General features: G+C 42.2%; 1 protein-coding gene across 1 annotated transcript in view; it reads right to left on the bottom strand.

Annotated features, from left to right (window-relative positions):
• The window catches only part of dnah10 (dynein axonemal heavy chain 10), a 111,534-nt gene that overhangs the window by 62,685 nt on the left and 30,702 nt on the right, over nucleotides 1-18,147 (bottom strand). The window contains exons 19-31 of the mRNA XM_060907535.1: nucleotides 17,660-18,139; nucleotides 15,271-15,429; nucleotides 15,068-15,184; nucleotides 14,832-14,934; nucleotides 11,903-12,081; nucleotides 9,429-9,640; nucleotides 9,013-9,169; nucleotides 8,700-8,933; nucleotides 4,379-4,501; nucleotides 4,005-4,238; nucleotides 2,494-2,717; nucleotides 1,192-1,461; nucleotides 769-952 (exon numbers count right to left, since the gene is read on the bottom strand). Coding sequence (XP_060763518.1) covers nucleotides 769-952; nucleotides 1,192-1,461; nucleotides 2,494-2,717; nucleotides 4,005-4,238; nucleotides 4,379-4,501; nucleotides 8,700-8,933; nucleotides 9,013-9,169; nucleotides 9,429-9,640; nucleotides 11,903-12,081; nucleotides 14,832-14,934; nucleotides 15,068-15,184; nucleotides 15,271-15,429; nucleotides 17,660-18,139 — 2,676 coding nt within the window. The remainder of the gene's footprint in view (nucleotides 1-768; nucleotides 953-1,191; nucleotides 1,462-2,493; nucleotides 2,718-4,004; nucleotides 4,239-4,378; nucleotides 4,502-8,699; nucleotides 8,934-9,012; nucleotides 9,170-9,428; nucleotides 9,641-11,902; nucleotides 12,082-14,831; nucleotides 14,935-15,067; nucleotides 15,185-15,270; nucleotides 15,430-17,659; nucleotides 18,140-18,147) is intronic.

Below are 18,147 nucleotides of genomic sequence, written 5' to 3'. Positions count from 1 at the left end.
TGTGTGAGTGTGTGTGTGTGTGTGTGTGTGTGTGTGTGTACCTATGCGAGTGTGTGTGTACCTGTGCGAGTGGGTGTGTTTACACCCATGTGTGTGAAAGTGTGTGTGTTGTGTGTATATACCTGTGCGAGTGTGTGTGTGTACCTGTGCGAGTGGGTGTGTTTACACCCGTGTGTGAGTATGTGTGTGTACCTGTGCAAGTGGGTGTGTGTACACCCGTGTGTGTCTGTGTGTACCTGTGCAAGTGGGTGTGTGTACACCCGTGTGTGTGTGTGTACCTGTGTGAATGGGTGTGTTTACACCCGTGTGTGTGTGTGTGTGTGTACCTGTGCAAGTGGGTGTGTGTACACCCGTGTGTGTGTGTACCTGTGCGTGTGGGTGTGTGCACACCCGTGTGTGTGTACGTGTGCGAGTGGGTGTGTTTACACCCGTGTGTGTGTGTGTACCTGTGCAAGTGGGTGTGTGTACACCCGTGTGTGTGTGTGTGTGTACCTGTGTGAGTGGGTGTGTTTACACCCGTGTGTGTGTGTGTGTGTGTACCTGTGCAAGTGGGTGTGTGTACACTCGTGTGTGTGTGTGTGTACCTGTGTGTGTGGGTGTGTGTATACCCGTGTGTGTGTGTGTGTGTGTGTGTGTGTGTGTGTGTGTGTACCTGTGTGAGTGGGTGTGTGTATAGCCGTGTGTGTGTGTGTGTGTGTGTGTGTGTGTACCTGTGTGTGTACCTGTGTGTGTGGGTGTGTGTATACCCGTGTGTGTGAGTGTGTGTACCTGTGTGAGTGTGAGGTAGATTCGGTCAGTGAGCGGAGTGATGACCAGTCGTCCGTTCAGTCCCATGTACTCGTATCCGTAAGCGAACTCAGCTGAACACTGGCGCACGAACAGATCGTCCGGCTCTTTGACCCAGTAAAACCTCAGCTGACTTTCCCACTCGAACTCACGAGCGTCAGTGATACTGCAGAACAACATCAGCACCAATCAGGAGGGAAAATCTCATCTCTCCCATTGTACCATAATGTGAATCACATTTCACTGGGCTGAACTTTTATTAATCCCATTTTAAAATTATTAACAAACATTCACATAACTGTGAAACGTTTTTTGGCTCTTTATCTTATACAATTTGCTAAAATGAAAATAGGAAGTTTAAAATAATATTATGTCAAAGAAAACGCCAATGTGACGTGGCTCTACCTGTCCCTGACGAAGCTGTCCACGATGTCTCTGGCGTGGACATCTATGATGAGCACGGTGTTGAGTTTGCGTCGGTCGTTCTTTTTTAAGGGCTGTGTGATGCGCATGACCAGGTCGTCGATCTGCCTGTGCATTTTCTTGGCGTACTGTTTGAGGGCCTGTTTGTCTCCGGCGCTCACTTTGCAGAAGACGTCCTCCACCTCCCATGTCCACCACACCTGGTTCCCTGCCAGCACGACCATACCCTGGTAGTCCAGCATCCAGTCCACCCTGAGGCACAATCAACAACACCAGACTGAGAGGTCAGAGTGAGGCTGATGATCAGTCGAGGACATGAGGAAGGAACCTCGAGAGGAACCGGACTCAAAACGGAACCCGTCCTCTCTGGGTTTGTTTGTGGGCGGAGTTCATAATCACAGGGTTTACTTTCACGCAGAAGAAATCCTTCCAAACCTTGGATAATTTTTTTCTTTGGTAATAATACTTGTGAAAAACAATACTTTAGCTTTTAATGACAGAAGTGTAATAAGTCATAATTAAATTTTTACTCATAAAAAATGTGATTACAGATATTTGAAATTCAGTGATAGCCCTATTCAGATTGGATTAATTAAATAGACTAAATACAACAAGTATCAGCAGTAAGAAATCTTTTTTTTCTCCAACATGAGGCAACATTTGCATAGAACATCACAAACGTGTATCTGGATTAAAATGATCAAATGAGCAATGAGTTTGATGAAAAACAGTCAGCCTGTAATTGTATCAGAGGAGGACGGAGAACAAAAACAGATCACAGAGGAGCTCCTGTAAAATAGGGAATTAGCCCAGGACCTCATATACATTTAATACCAACCGGATTGGGTTTAAAACTAATCACAGCTGAATTCTGGATATGTGGACCTGGAATTTTTACTAGTTAAAACTAAATTGTGGATATGAGAGATGGGCAGACTAAGGCAATTTATGACTAGTCTCAATTAAATTAAAGATAACGTCAGTATGAATTTTGACTAGGAAAATGTAAATTATGAATTTACGCTTCTTCTAAAACCTAAAACAGCTTGCCATACTTTACAGCTGCATGGTCTGTCATTGTTCAGGAACATCTGAAAACGAGGAGGTGTTCTCGTAAAAGAAGATTTCTGCCTCCTCCGCTGACCATTACATCCCTTTCCACTGCCATCAATAAACATGAAACAGGAAGTAATTTGATGTAGGCTGAGCCAAGACCACTGTTTCCACAAATGGCCCCGAGTCCAGGGAAAAAAAGTCATTGTGAAAAGAAGCTTAATCACACACCTGGACTTGTGGTGTTGGTAGAAGTAGATGGCCTCCTTGGTGATGAGCCTGTTGGTCCTCCTCATCTCCAGCAGAACGGCTGTCATCCAGTCTTCCACTCGTCCCTCGGCTGGGATGGCCTGCTTGAACTCCAACACCTCTCCTTCTGCCGACACCATGGCCACCACCACCGTCTCTCCATTTGTCCCCGTGCTGAAGCACAGGGATGCGATGTTATCGTACATCTGCAGGATGAAAAACAAGTGATTTGACCTGAAGATCAGGGTTGTGTTTTCTCATATGAAGCACAGATCACACAAAGTCAATGTGCGACACAGCATAATGCCATAAGATCAACAAAACAGATTAAAAAACCCAGATCATATTATAAATGTCTGGTAAAGTTTGTGATTTTTGGTTAAATTAGTTTTGGATTTGTGACTGAGGGGTGTTGACTTCATTTCGGTTTTGTGTTTATCATTTTAATTTACAGCTGAAAATATGCTGAAAGCATGCAGTGGCACATCTTACCTTGATTTCTGATAATATGATATTTTTTCCTTCCTTCCTTCCTTCCTTCCTTCCTTCCTTCCTTCCTAACTAACTAACTAACTAACTAACTGCTTACTCATGCCAACCTTCTATCTACTTATTTTTATTTATTTATTTGATACTTTCTTATTATCCATCCATCATCTGTAGCCGCTTTATCCTGTTCTACAGGGACGCTGGCGAGCTGGAGCCTATCCCAGCTGACTACGGGCGAAAGGCGGGGTTCACCCTGGACAGGTTGCCAGGTCATCACAGGGCTGACACATAGACACAGACAACCATTCACACTCACACTCACACCTACGCTCAATTTAGAGTCACCAGTTAACCTAACCTGCATGTCTTTGGACTGTGGGGGAAACCGGAGCACCCGGAGGAAACCCACGCGGACACGGGGAGAACATGCAAACTCCGCACAGAAAGGCCCTCGCCGGCCACGGGGCTCGAACCCGGACCCTCTTGCTGTGAAGTGACAGTGATAACCACTACACCACTGTGCCGCCCCTACTTTCCTATTATTTTTTTAGAATTGTTTCTTCATTATACATTTCAATTTTCTCTATTATTATTATTATTATTATTATTATCAAAACATACTCAAATTTTATTTTAGTTATTTGTACTTAATAAATACTGAATTCTATACTGAATCACTGTTTTTTATAAATCTATACTGTTTTAATTTAACGTCTTTTATATTGAATAGTATATACTGTTTTATATAAATGTCTCCAATTTAAACATGTACAATGCTGTATAAACTGCTATCTATCTATAAAATGTCAATGAAAATCTTATTTTTGATACTGGTTTACTTCATCTTTGAAGTCACATGACCAAATACACGCACCATTATGGTGATGCTAAGCTTCTGTAGACAAAGAGGAACACGCTCATATTCATCCCATACAAGACTATCGTAATGTAACGTAACGTAATGATGTTCGTGAAAACACCACGCCCAAACACACTCCTGCTACCTTGATCATGTGCTCCTGTACGCAGGACGGCTCGCTGCTCCCCAAAATGCTGAGCAGCTCGTCGTCTGAAATGAAGAAAAAGCGCGGGAAGGCATTGCGTTTGGAGTCCAGGTAATCGTTCAGACTCTTCTGGCAGCGCTCCAAACCATCGCTCAGGTTCTGCAGGTCCAACAGGCGATTCGGTACCAGGCAGCACTTCTTAATAACTGGGTCCTTCACTGTTTCTGACATAATCTGAGGACAAACATGATGCAAAATCACCATCTGACTCAATCCTTCTCTTCTACACTGAATGTTAGCCGAATCAATAGGCTTTGAATGCATTTATTTTTAAAAAAACCACAAACACACAAGTAAAAGCAAAATCAGGTCACCTTTTTGAACATTTTGTCAATGTTGTCAAATTTCTTGGCCTCCTCAGGCAGCTGAGAGCGAATATCACCGCCAATAAAAATGCTCTCTAAGTACATCCACTTCTTCTGCACCAATATCCAAACCTGTACAGTATGAGATAATGAATATTTATAATTCTTTTTATAAAGGCTTTATAAAAGCTTGCTATAATATTTAAGTGTTATATGAAGGATTCACAAACCCCCTGATATAATACAGAGTACTCCATGAGACTTTAAGTAGGCTAACGCTAACATTAATGCTAACGCTAAACAGTAAAATCTGTTACTTTTCAGTTTGTGGAATGTATTCAATAATTTTTGTAATTATATTTTTTATATTACATGGTTTTACGGTGTTACAGTGTAACATTAACACACACACCATAATTTATTTTTCTGCAGAAAAAACTCAAGACATTCAATAAATCTAATTACATTAAATATTATTAAAATTATTAGAAACAACAAGCTGTTTTTCAGCCAGTGAAAAAGTGGTCTGAAAATTAGGTAGACCTTAAAGTTATATCTCTCTCTCCTTCTCACCCCCGGCGGGGGGGGGTGGTATCCATGTCATCCTCAAGCTCGGGTCCTCTACCAGAGGCCTGGGAGTTTGAGGGTTCTGCGCAGTATCTTCGATGTTCCTAGGACTGCGCTCTTCTGGACTGAGGCTTCAGATGTTGTTCCTGGGATTTGCTGGAGCCACTCTCCCAGTTTGGGGGTTACTGCCCCAAGTGCCCCCACTACCACGGGGACCACGCAACCCTTGACCTTCCACATCCGTTCCAGCTGCTCTTTCAACCCTTGATACTTCTCAAGTTTCTCATGTTCCTTCTTCCTGATGTTGGCGTCAGCTGGGATCGCCACATCTATCACCACCACCCTCTTCTGCTCTTTGTCCACCACCACTATGTCCGGTTGGTTAGCCAGGATCTGTTTGTCAGTCTGGAAGCTGAAGTCCCACAGAATCTTGGCCCTGTTGTTCTCAGCCACCTTCTGTGGTATGGTCCATTGGGGACTTGGGTATTTCTATTCCATACTGGTTGCAGATGTTCCTGTATACTATCCCAGCCACTTGGTTGTGCCTCTCCATGTACGCTGATCCAGCTAGCATCTTACACCCTGCTACTATGTGCTGGACTGTTTCAGGGGCTTCTTTGCACAGTCTGCATCTTGGGTCTGATCTACTCTGGTAGATCCTGGCCTCTATGGCTCTTGTGCTTATGGCCTGTTCTTGTGCTGCCATGATTAGTGCCTCTGTGCTGTCTGTCAGTCCTGCATTATCCAGCCACTGGTAGGATTTCTTGATATCAGCCACTTCCTCTATCTGACGGTGGTACATGCCATGTAGGGGTTTGTCTCTCCAGGTTGTCTGTTCCTCCTCCTCCTCTGCACTCTCATCAGGGTTCTGCTGCCTGAGACATTCACTTAGCAGTTCATCCTTTGGGGCCATCTTTCTGATGTATTCTCGGATTTTCGATGTTTCATCCTGGACCGTGGTCTTGACGCTCACTAGCCCTCGGCCTCCCTCTTTCCGCTTAGTGTATAGTCTCAGGGTGCTGGACTTGGGGTGGAACCCTCCATGCATGGTGAGGAGCTTTCTAGTCTTGATATCTGTGGCTTCTATCTCCTCCTTTGGCCAGTTTATGATACCAGCGGGGTATCTGATGACTGGTAGTGCGTACATGTTGATGGCTCGGACCTTGTTTTTACCATTCAGCTGACTTTTCAGGACCTGCCTTACTCTCTGGAGGTATTTGGCTGTGGTTGACTTCCTTGTGGCCTCTTCATGGTTTCCATTAGCCTGTGGGATGCCAAGGTACTTGTAGCTGTCTTGGATATCACCTATGTTGCCCTCTGGTAGGTCAATCCCTTCAGTCCGGATCATCTTGCCTCTCTTTGAGACCATCCGGCCACACTTGTCCAATCCGAATGACATCCCTATGTCATCGCTGTAGATCCGGGTGGTGTGGATCAGCGAGTCTATTTCTCGCTCATTCCTGGCATACAGCTTGATGTCATCCATGTAGAGCAGGTGGCTGATTGTTGCCCCACTACGGAATCGGTACCCGTAGCCGCTCTTCGTGATGATCTGACTGAGGGGGTTCAGGCCTATGCAGAACAGCAGTGGTGATAGCGCATCTCCTTGGTATATGCCGCACTTGATGTTGACTTGGGCAATGGGTTTTGAGTTGGCCTCTAGGGTTGTCTTCCACATTTCCATTGAGTTCTGTATGAAGGTCCTTAGGTTCCTGTTGATCTTATACAGTTCCAGACATTCCAGTATCCATGTGTGTGGCATTGAGTCGTAGGCTTTCTTGTAGTCAATCCAGGCAGTGCACAGGTTGGTCTGTCTCTTCTTACAGTCTCGGGCGACTGTTCTATCGGCCAGTAGCTGGTGCTTGGCTCCTCTGGTGTTACTGCCAATTCCTTTCTGTGCCTCGCTCATGTATTGAGCCACATGCTTACTCATTTTTGCCGCAATGATGCCTGACAGGGCCTTCCATGTTGTGCAGAGACAGGTAATTGGCCGGTAGTTGGATGGGATGGGTCCCTTCTGGGGGTCCTTCATGATTAGGACTGTCCTGCCTTGGGTTAGCCATTCTGGGTGGGTTCCATCCCTCAGCAGCTGGTTCATCTGTGCTGCTAGGCGTTCATGGAGTGCAGTTAGCTTCTTCAGCCAGTACGTATGGATCATATCGGGGCCTGGTGCTGTCCAGCTCTTCATCTTTGACACTCTTTCTTGGACGTCTGCCATTGAGATGGTTACTGGTTCTTGTTCTGGGAGGTTGCTGTGGTCAGCTCTTAGGTCCACTAACCATTGGGCATCGGTGTTGTGTGATGCCTTTCTTTCCCATATGTCTTTCCAGTATTTTTCCACCTCAGCTCTTGGTGGGTCTGACCGGTTGTTGTTCCCCTGCCATTGAGAGTACACCTTGGCTGGTTCAGTGGAGAACAGCTTGTTTATTCTCCTGGCCTCTCCTTCCTTGGTGTATCTCCTCAACCGGGTGGCCAGAGCTGTTAGTCGCTGTTTGGCAGTTTCGAGTGCCTCTGGTATGGAGAGTGAGTTGTACTTCCTGGGCGCCCCTTTATTCACCATGTTCCCTTTCTGTAGTTCAGCTAGCTGGCTAACTTCTCTCCTTGCTGCCTTTATCTTGGCCTCTAATCGTCTCTTCCATGGTGGATACTGTTTGTTATGTCCCGAGCCCACCTTGTGTCCAAGCATCTCCATGATTACTGTTGCTGTACTGTGTATCAGCTTGTTTAAAATTAGGTAGACCTTAAAGTTATATATATATATATACACACACACACACACACACACACACACACACACACACACATTGAAATTTATAACCTAGAAAATACGCTCAAATTTCTGATAAATTTATGGTAGAATTTATCATTCAACAAATTCAGTGATGGTTATTCTGCAATATGAAAAATACAGTCAAATTTATAGTGTGGAAAATATATTAAGACTTTCAAAGAATTAATTTTTTAAATTTTGATAAAAATTCATGCTCTGGAAAATAGAGTGAAATGTATAAATTATATAATCTATCATAACATAATTTATAGTCTCAAAAGTAAGATGAAAAGAAAAGCAATTGCAAAACTTTGACAAAATATACACTCGGGAAAATAGTGTAAATTCATCATTTATAAATTATATAATCTATAATAATACAGTAGAATTTATGTTCACAAAAGTAAGGTGGAATTTATAATCTGAAAACTTTGACAACATTTATAGATTAGAATTTATAATCTGTAAAATATCATAATTTATAGATTGGAAACAGTACACAGCTTATATTCGGAAAAAAATTATATATATATATATATATATATATATATATATATATATATATATATATATATGAATTTGAACTAAAACAGGATATGATGGAATTTATAGTCTGAAAATTTTGGTAAAATCTGGCAAATACTGGATAATTTAAATTCTGAAAAATTCTGTTAAGAATGTATAGTCAGAAAAATAAGATGGAATTTATAATATATAAAATTCTGTAAAATATATATTCTAAAAAAATACAGCAGAAAAATACAGCAAGATTTATAATCTGGAAAATACAATAAAATGATACAATATGTTCAGAATTTGTAAAAAGAAAAAGAAGCATGTCAATAAAAAGTAATTTATCATTTGAAAATTCTGTCAAATTTATAAAACCCAAACACAATAGAATTTAGTGAGAAAATTACAGTAGAATTTATACTTTGAGTCTATATTCAATATAAAGTTATAATTTGTATAGAATATACTGTATGTCCTGACCTCGATGACCTCGCTGATGATGGACAGGTTCTTTTCCCACTGCTGGATGGTGGACAGGAAGGGCCCGATGAATCGGCTCCCTGCCATGCTCTGCAGGTTCATGGCATTATCATCCAGGCTCTGCAGGATCTCGTCCACTGAGCCCAGGACGGAGCCTCGCTCCTCTGTGCCTTTAAAGTAAAGCTGCACAGTGAACTTCATGCTCTCCCATGTGTCCACCACCTCCTTCACACCCTGTACGAAAAATAGATCTATAAGATACAAGATACACAGAAACTGAGACAGGAAGTGGATCTGTAGGAAACTTCCAGACCTTCTCTATGCCGAGCTCTTTGACAGCCGCGGTGACGATGTCTCCGATCACGTTGCCGTGTTTGTGGAGCTCCATGGTGAACATGTTCTCCAGTGTGAAGGTGTCTGGGTTCATCTCGAAGCTGGTTCCTGTTCGTGCCATCAGCTCCTTCCAGTGCCTGGGATAAACAATACATCAAATCCAACACTCAGATCTAGAAGTTCTGCTTCAGTAATGCTGATTTTTTTTTTTATAAGTGCATCATTTTTTTTAGAGATCAATCAAAACCCATTTTTCAAACCATTTTAAAAACCATGTCTCAGTGCTCACACCACCCCTGACATGTCTGAGTTTCACATCACCACATGGTCTGTTACATGTTATTTCTTACATATTTTACTTTGACATGAGCTTGCGAAATATTCCGCAGTGTTAACCTGTCTCTCAGAGCCTCGTTCTTCAGGTCCAGTATCATCGGCAGAGACTCTTTGAACTCTTTCAGTTGTCCCTCCAGGAAGAAGCCCACAGGAAGAGCTCTTACATTTTTAGGCAGCTTCCTGAGGCTCTTAATGAAACCCTCAATGCCTTCCTGAAGCACCTGGATGTCCAGGTTCACCCACAGAGTCTGAGACCACTCTGCCTTCGCAACCTGGGGAAACAAACCCCGCAGAGACATGCATAAATTTGATGAATTGTTAATTTTAAAAGTATCTCTACAGCCCCGATTCCAAAAAAGTTGGGACAAAGTACAAATTGTAAATAAAAACGGAATGCAATCATTTACAAATCTCAAAAACTGATATTGTATTCACAATAGAACATAGACAACATATCAAATGTCGAAAGTGAGACATTTTGAAATTTCATGCCAAATATTGGCTCATTTGAAATTTCATGACAGCAACACATCTCAAAAAAGTTGGGACAGGGGCAATAAGAGGCTGGAAAAGTTAAAGGTACAAAAAAGGAACAGCTGGAGGACCAAATTGCAACTCATTAGGTCAATTGGCAATAGGTCATTAACATGACTGGGTATAAAAAGAGCATCTTGGAGTGGCAGCAGCTCTCAGAAGTAAAGATGGGAAGAGGATCACCAATCCCCCTAATTCTGCGCCGACAAATAGTGGAGCAATATCAGAAAGGAGTTCGACAGTGTAAAATTGCAAAGAGTTTGAACATATCATCATCTACAGTGCATAATATCATCAAAAGATTCAGAGAATCTGGAAGAATCTCTGTGCGTAAGGGTCAAGGCCGGAAAACCATACTGGGTGCCCGTGATCTTCGGGCCCTTAGACGGCACTGCATCACATACAGGCATGCTTCTGTATTGGAAATCACAAAATGGGCTCAGGAATATTTCCAGAGAACATTATCTGTGAACACAATTCACCGTGCCATCCGCCGTTGCCAGCTAAAACTTTATAGTTCAAAGAAGAAGCCGTATCTAAACACGATCCAGAAGCGCAGACGTCTTCTCTGGGCCAAGGCTCATTTAAAATGGACTGTGGCAAAGTGGAAAACTGTTCTGTGGTCAGACAAATCAAAATTTGAAGTTCTTTATGGAAATCAGGGACGCCATGTCATTCGGACTAAAGAGGAGAAGGACGACCCGAGTTGTTATCAGCGCTCAGTTCAGAAGCCTGCATCTCTGATGGTATGGGGTTGCATTAGTGCGTGTGGCATGGGCAGCTTACACATCTGGAAAGACACCATCAATGCTGAAAGGTATATCCAGGTTCTAGAGCAACATATGCTCCCATCCAGACGACGTCTCTTTCAGGGAAGACCTTGCATTTTCCAACATGACAATGCCAAACCACATACTGCATCAATTACAGCATCATGGCTGCGTAGAAGAAGGGTCCGGGTACTGAACTGGCCAGCCTGCAGTCCAGATCTTTCACCCATAGAAAGCATTTGGCGCATCATAAAACAGAAGATACGACAAAAAAGACCTAATGGTGATGATACACGGGGCAACTTTTTGGGCAATGTTGCCGAGCAATGTTGCTGGGCAATTGCGTTTTGACTCTTTTCTATTGAGATTGGGCAACATTGTTTTTTCTGAATGGTTTTGATAATCTCTGGAAACTTTTTGAGATAAGCCAATCAGAACGCGAGTATCGAGTCATGTGACCTCCGGTGAGGTTCGGATCAGAAATTTCAAACAAATATGGCGGCCGCTCAGTGTCAGTGGAGTGAGGAGATGGAGAGACTCCTCATCTGTTTTTACGCCGGTAAGTTGTTATTTTAATATTCTATATGGAGGAATTTACTTCACCAAAGCTCTAAAAAACAACAGACAGCTTGATTAAATGGTCACAGCAAAAATTAAGACATCGATTTTTTTTAGCTAACTGTAAACTGCCGTTGCTAACTGTTGTTGCCCATTGTTAGTTGCCCTGAAAAGTTGCCCTGTGTCTCACCTAGTTGCCCGTTGCCAGCAACATTGCTCGGCAACATTGCCCAAAAAGTTGCCCCGTGTATCATCACCATAAGAGAGTTGAGCAACTAGAATCCTACATTAGACAAGAATGGGTTAACATTCCTATCCCTAAACTTGAGCAACTTGTCTCCTCAGTCCCCAGACGTTTACAGACTGTTGTAAAGAGAAAAGGGGATGTCTCACAGTAGGAAACATGGCCTTGTCCCAACTTTTTTGAGATGTGTTGTTGTCATGAAATTTAAAAATCACCTAATTTTTCTCTTTAAATTATACATTTTCTCAGTTTAAACATTTGATATGTCATCTATGTTCTATTCTGAATAAAATATGGAATTTTGAAACTTCCACATCATTGCATTCCGTTTTTATTTACAATTTGTACTTTGTCCCAACTTTTTTGGAATCGGGGTTGTATATTTATTTAGATTTATCTACAAAACAAATTTGAACAGCGTGAATGACCTTCTGTTCCTTGTAGATCTTGTAGATCTGCCTCAGGCCGCTCATCTCCTTTTGTATATTCTGCAGTTCTGGGTACACGGTAATGGGAAGATCGAACAGCTTCTCGGCGTTGGATAGCTCCTGACGGCGCGCCTCTATCTTAGCCAGATCAGCCTCATAAGCATCCATAACCATCAGCCCTGGAGAGAGGAAAATATTCAGGATTACTATTCGATTAAAATAGATTTTATTCCTGAAGGAATTGCAATATAGTGGGAATACAAAAGCATCTACAGCATCACTGACAACACAAAAATGCAAACCAAAACACTAAACTAAAAATATTTTAACATACATGGCACATTGCTTCGGTCCTCCTCTAAGTTCAATGATATTCGTTAAGCTAATTTGCATATTACTTGTGCTTCAGCAATCAGATGTCATCGCGCCGAGTGTACAGTGGAGTCCAAAAGTCTGAGACCACAGTGAAAATCTGTGATATATTTTTTTAATTTGAAATTAGAAATGAAAATAAGGTTTGAGAATTCTGAAATATTTAAACCAAAGAAAGTGGATATTCAAGATTCTGCGCTATTTCTAGGTCCCTATTTAAATGAAGGCACGTGTCATATTGATCATGTTATCATCACTGCTTTGTACAAAAGGTCAGATTTCACTCATATCTTCTATTGTATGTCTTCTGCTGAAGCGTGTGATCAGACGACACTCTGATGGATTTGATCTAAAATGGATCATAAGGTTTTGCACAAACTTGAGGAGTCCACTCCATGCAGCTCGAGTGCACAGTGTCATTAAAGCAAAAATTCACTACAAATCATGTAAATATTATAAATAAAGATTTTTCTTTTCACTTAAGCTGCTGTCAGTAATAAAATTTGTCATGAAACTAGATTTAGCATTAACAATGATTGTCATGACATCATTTTCAAAAGCACTATAAAACACTAAACGTGCAAATGATTTATAACGGTCACTCGTGCATTTGCTGTCCTTTTTTCTTGAACTTTTTTTTTTAATAGCTTTGGCAGTTGTTTTTTTTTAACACTTTATTTTTATATTTGTTAGTGGTACACTTAGGTAAAGAAAAAACAATAATTGCCATCAGTTACCATTACAAAAACACATTAAAACAAAAACAAAACGAACAAACCAACAAAAAATAAAAAAAATATACAATCTGGATGGGCATGTTTCTGAAGTATTCAATATAGTATAATTTCAGTCATTCTGTCATTGATATGTATACATTCCATTTCATCCATTTTTCTACGCATGTGTCAACTTGCAGTCTTATCCTATGTGTCAAGTCCTCCATTATGTACATCTCTTTCACAAGTTTCAACCAGTCATCTCTGTCTGGTGGTTCTGGCTTATACCATTTTTTCGTTATGGCCTTTTTGCTGGCTGCATTCAAGATTTTGAATATATATCTGTCTGGCTTAGCCACAATGTTTCCTCCCAAGTTACCAAGATATAATACTGTGGAAGTCTTGGGTATTTGATAACCCAAGACCGAAACAATAACAGAATGTACTTCATCCCAAAACTGAACAATATTAGGGCAAAGCTGTCCTTTTTTCTTTGTAATAAGCTCTTATGAGAGCTAAGCTGCAGTGTTAGCATATTAGCAGGTCACAGAGTAATGCTTGGACACTTACAGTAATGCTTTTATGGCTGAGGACTACAGTTGGCTTGCTAACTTTGGGACTGTTAATGTTATAGTCATGTTGTCTGTTGTTGTCCAGGTGAGGGTGGGTTCCCTTTTGAGTCTGGTTCCTCTCAAGGTTTCTTCCTCGTGTCGTCTGAGGTATTATTTCCTTGCCACTGTCACCACGGGCTTCATCATTGGGGATAGATTAGGGATGAAATTAGCTCATGTCTTGGGTCATTCAGATTCTGTAATGGTGATGATACACGGGGCAACTTTTTGGGCAATGTTGCCGAGCAATGTTGCTGGGCAATTGCGTTTTGACTCTTTTCTATTGAGATTGGGCAACATTGCTTCTTTCTGAATGGTTTTGATAATTTCTGGCAACTTTTTGAGATAAGCCAATCAGAACGCGAGTATCGAGTCATGTGACCTCCGGTGAGGTTCGGATCAGAAATTTCAAACAAATATGGCGGCCGCTCAGTGTCAGTGGAGTGAAGAGATGGAGAGACTCCTCATCTGTTTTTACGCCGATAAGTTGTTATTTTAATATTCTATATGGAGGAATTTACCTCACCAAAGCTCTAAAAAACAACAGACAGCTTGATTAAATGGTCACAGCAAAAATTAAGACATCGATTTTTTTTTAGCTAACTGTAAACTGCCGTTGCTAACTGTTGTTGCCCTGAAAAGTTGCCCTGTGTCTCACCTAGTTGCCCGTTGCCAGCAACTTTGCTCGGCAACATTGCCCAAAAAGTTGCCCCGTGTATCATCACCATAAAGGTGCTTTGGGACAATGTCTATTGTTAAAAGCGCTATACAAACAAACTTGACTTGGGCGGCACGGTGGTGTAAGTGGTTAGCACGGTCGCCTCACAGCAAAAAGGTTCTGGGTTCATGGCCGGCGAGGGCCTTTCTGTGTGGAGTTTGCATGTTCTCCCCGTGTCCGCGTGGGTTTCCTCCGGGTGCTCCGGTTTCCCCCACAGTCCAAAGACATGCAGGTTAGGTTAACTGGTGACTCTAAATTGAGCGTAGGTGTGAATGTGAGTGTGAATGGTTGTCTGTGTCTATGTGTCAGCCCTGTGATGACCTGGCGACTTGTCCAGGGTGAACCCCGCCTTTCACCCGTAGTCAGCTGGGATAGGCTCCAGCTTGCCTGCGACCCTGTAGAACAGGATAAAGCGGCTACAGATAATGAGATGAGATGAGATCTTCCAATTAAGTTTGCACTAATTTTAGACACAAAACCATTTTAAAAAATCAGGGAACATATGTTCATACCTTTCTCCAGGTTTTCTCCTACAGCTCCCGGCCCGTGCATGCTAAAACTCTCAGCAAAGACGGACAGCTCCTGCTTATACTGCTCTATCTCTTCCATGGTGATCTGACCAGATATGAGTCCACAGATTAAAAAATAATAATCATATAATTCTAGAATCAGTGCTGTAAAATGGTTCGTCATTTCATTTCATATTTTTAATAATACAGAGTAATCAGAGTAATTTCAGAGAGCTCACTTTGGTGAAGGTATTCTTGACTTTGCCCAGGCTGCGATCCACCCGTTTGGCCTCAATGAAAACATCTCTCCACAGATCCTCGATGCAGGCTACCAGCTGCAGCTCATCCTCCGCAACCTGTATGGTAAACAAATACCATCAATCCAACATCTTTTTATTCTTTAATCTCCATAATCTCCAGATGGGAAACAGTCTGAGCTCACCTGTATATTGTACATGGCCAGAGTCCTGTATTTCTCCTGGATGTTCCTGTAGCTCATCTCCACTCTCAGAGACATGTTCCGGATGTTGGAGATTGTACTGAGGATGAACTTCAGGCTTTCCAGCGTGTCAGGAGGTGTCTTTAGATTATCTGACAGTTGCTGTTTGCAGTGGCACACACAAAAAAAACCCTTAATCAGGTTCAATTCAGTTTAAACCGCAGCTCTGTTGGATAGCAAGTGTTGATTAGATCATTACAAAGCTGTGGGAGTGTTCTGAATTACATAACAGTCTATTAATTTCCTCTAACAGCATATCCCCAAAGTTTTATTCTTCTTGTACCACAGCAATTTGCAAAAACTAACGCCCAGGGAACGTCTATGAAACAAGTTCTCGCTTACGTTATACAGCTATAAACGGTTGTTTTCCACACAGCTTCTTTTTTCTCTATCTTCACGGTAATAAGATAAAAAACGCAGCTTGTCATGTTGCTGAAAAAAATGTAAAAAGCATAAACTTCTCTGTCCTGAAGATATCAGAACACAAGAAGTTAGTTTCACCTCTGACTGTTAGAAAGCGCTGAAACTGGAGATTCCTTCCATAAATGTTAAAAAAATTAATGTCTCCTTACAGAAAATGTTACTGTAGCAACAATTATACACTATAGAAAAGATAAAGTATTACAGGGTTCCCACTGGCACTCGTCACACTCGTCATTCACAAACAAAATCCATCAGGGGTGACGAGAAAATTACTAGCAATCGTCACAGTGACGAATGTATTTCTCATATTTATCATAAGTCATTTTTTAAAGAAATCTCTCCACAAATCCCTCCATTTGCCAAAATCCAACCCCAGTGAAGAGATGGCAGGAAGCCAGAGTGTAAACAATGAGCACGTGCTTGTGACCAATAAAAATCGACTACGCATAATGACCAAATGAGTGACAAACTGCATCTTAATCGGCCTGGTGTGGTAGTGTACTTATATGCGTGAACCAAACAATGGCGCAGTCTAAACTGATTAAGTTTTTTGGGCGGGACTTCTTCAAGCACTGAAGATGATTTAAGGTCCGAAACAGCCACGGGGGAGGCACACTCAGAGCCCCGACCGTCCCCGAGCATATCGGACAGTGTCAGTAATACAGTGGTTGGTGTAATTTAAAAAAAATTAAATAAAATAAAAAAAAACGCCAGTGAAAGTGCTGTCAGCTGGCAAGCGACAGAAAGGATCTATGTTTCGGAGGGCGTGGTGTGTTGAGTTCCCGCGGCGGATGTATGACGTAAAACGTGGTGTCATTCTGTGTTCAGTTCATAAATCAATGGTAATTCAGATTCCTTCGCTGTTGGTTGTTCCAAGACTCTTCTCGTCTTTTCGAGTCTGTTCAATTGTAAACCAAGATTTGTGTTGAAGTAAAAGGTACGGGGAGTCCTGATATCTCTTTAGAATAATTCTCTGATAAAATAGCCTGAAATAAGCTCAAACTAAAGAGGTTTATTTTAGTTTGATGGTGCACAGGGCGCCCAAAATCAAGTCTTTCTTATCAGAGGCTGGAGTGGAGCCCAAATGTTATATGTAATGAAGAGGCCTGTATCTGGACAAGTATTTGAATTGTGCCAGTTTGGTTGGTATAAACCTGTATTAAGTCCACTTTGATAAGTTGGTAACTAAGGAAAAAAATACAGACTAAATGAAGAAAAAGCGAAGAATATTTCTTTGACTTGATTTTTCAAGGAAAAAAGTGGAGAATATTTTTCAGAACCCAGGGGATCCCTGGTATTAGAATGAGTACATTAATATGAACCTTGCAGCTACTACTCGAACCATGCTGTTATGAATGAATCAACACTTTCTGTGAAATTAAATATTTGATTCAGTGCTTCATTAAATACTGTACAGTAAGTAATAAATGTTAATTATTATATTTTTCTGAAGAGAGTATGAAATAGGGCGGCACGGTGGTGTAGTGGTTAGCGCTGTCGCCTCACAGCAAGAAGGTCCGGGTTCGAGCCCCGTGGCCGGTGAGGGCCTTTCTGTGTGGAGTTTGCATGTTCTCCCCGTGTCCGCGTGGGTTTCCTCCGGGTGCTCCGGTTTCCCCCACAGTCCAAAGACATGCAGGTTAGGTTAACTGGTGACTCTAAATTAAGCGTAGGTGTGAATGTGAGTGTGAATGGTTGTCTGTGTCTATGTGTCAGCCCTGTGATGACCTGGCGACTTGTCCAGGGTGAACCCCGCCTTTCGCCTGTAGTCAGCTGGGATAGGCTCCAGCTCGCCTGCGACCCTGTAGAACAGGATAAAGCAGCTACAGATGATGAGAATGAAATAAAATCTATTTTTAAAAACAGGGATCATGGATCTGAGCATCTAATGGAAGATTTTTTAAAAAATCACCTGGAACTCATTGCGCAGTGCGTATAACTCCTCCCGGGCTGAGTCGTTGAGTAGCCCTCCCAGTGAAGTGACCCAAGCCTGAGCATTGTCCAGCATGGAGCGTCCCAGCGGCTCCAGGTTCAACCTGATTATGTGTTCATCCTTCACCAGTGGCTCCTGCGCCACCACCCAACTGATGTGTGAGTAGAACTGCAGCTTCTCGTCGTAAACCACACACGAGGGATTCTTGGCTGTGAACTTCTCCAGCACGACGGCCTTGTCGAGTTTCCAGAGGGTCCGGAAGCGTTTCCAATGACTCAGGTAGTGGACGATGGAGCTGAGGAGCTGCTGTGTGCTCTGGGATATGGTTATGACATGCTCGGCCACTTGTGGCAGCTGGCACACCTCGCTGTAGAAGCTGAAGATGAACGGCTCACTATCACCATCCACTTGCTGTGGAGGACACTCGATACACGTGCCATGCATCCAGCGAACGAAATGCTACGGGG

This window comes from Neoarius graeffei, chromosome 24 (assembly GCF_027579695.1).
Source record: "Neoarius graeffei isolate fNeoGra1 chromosome 24, fNeoGra1.pri, whole genome shotgun sequence".
Classification (NCBI taxonomy): domain Eukaryota; kingdom Metazoa; phylum Chordata; class Actinopteri; order Siluriformes; family Ariidae; genus Neoarius; species Neoarius graeffei.
The sequence above is the reverse complement of the archived record's forward strand: the minus strand, read 5'-3'. Positions and strand labels throughout refer to the sequence as shown.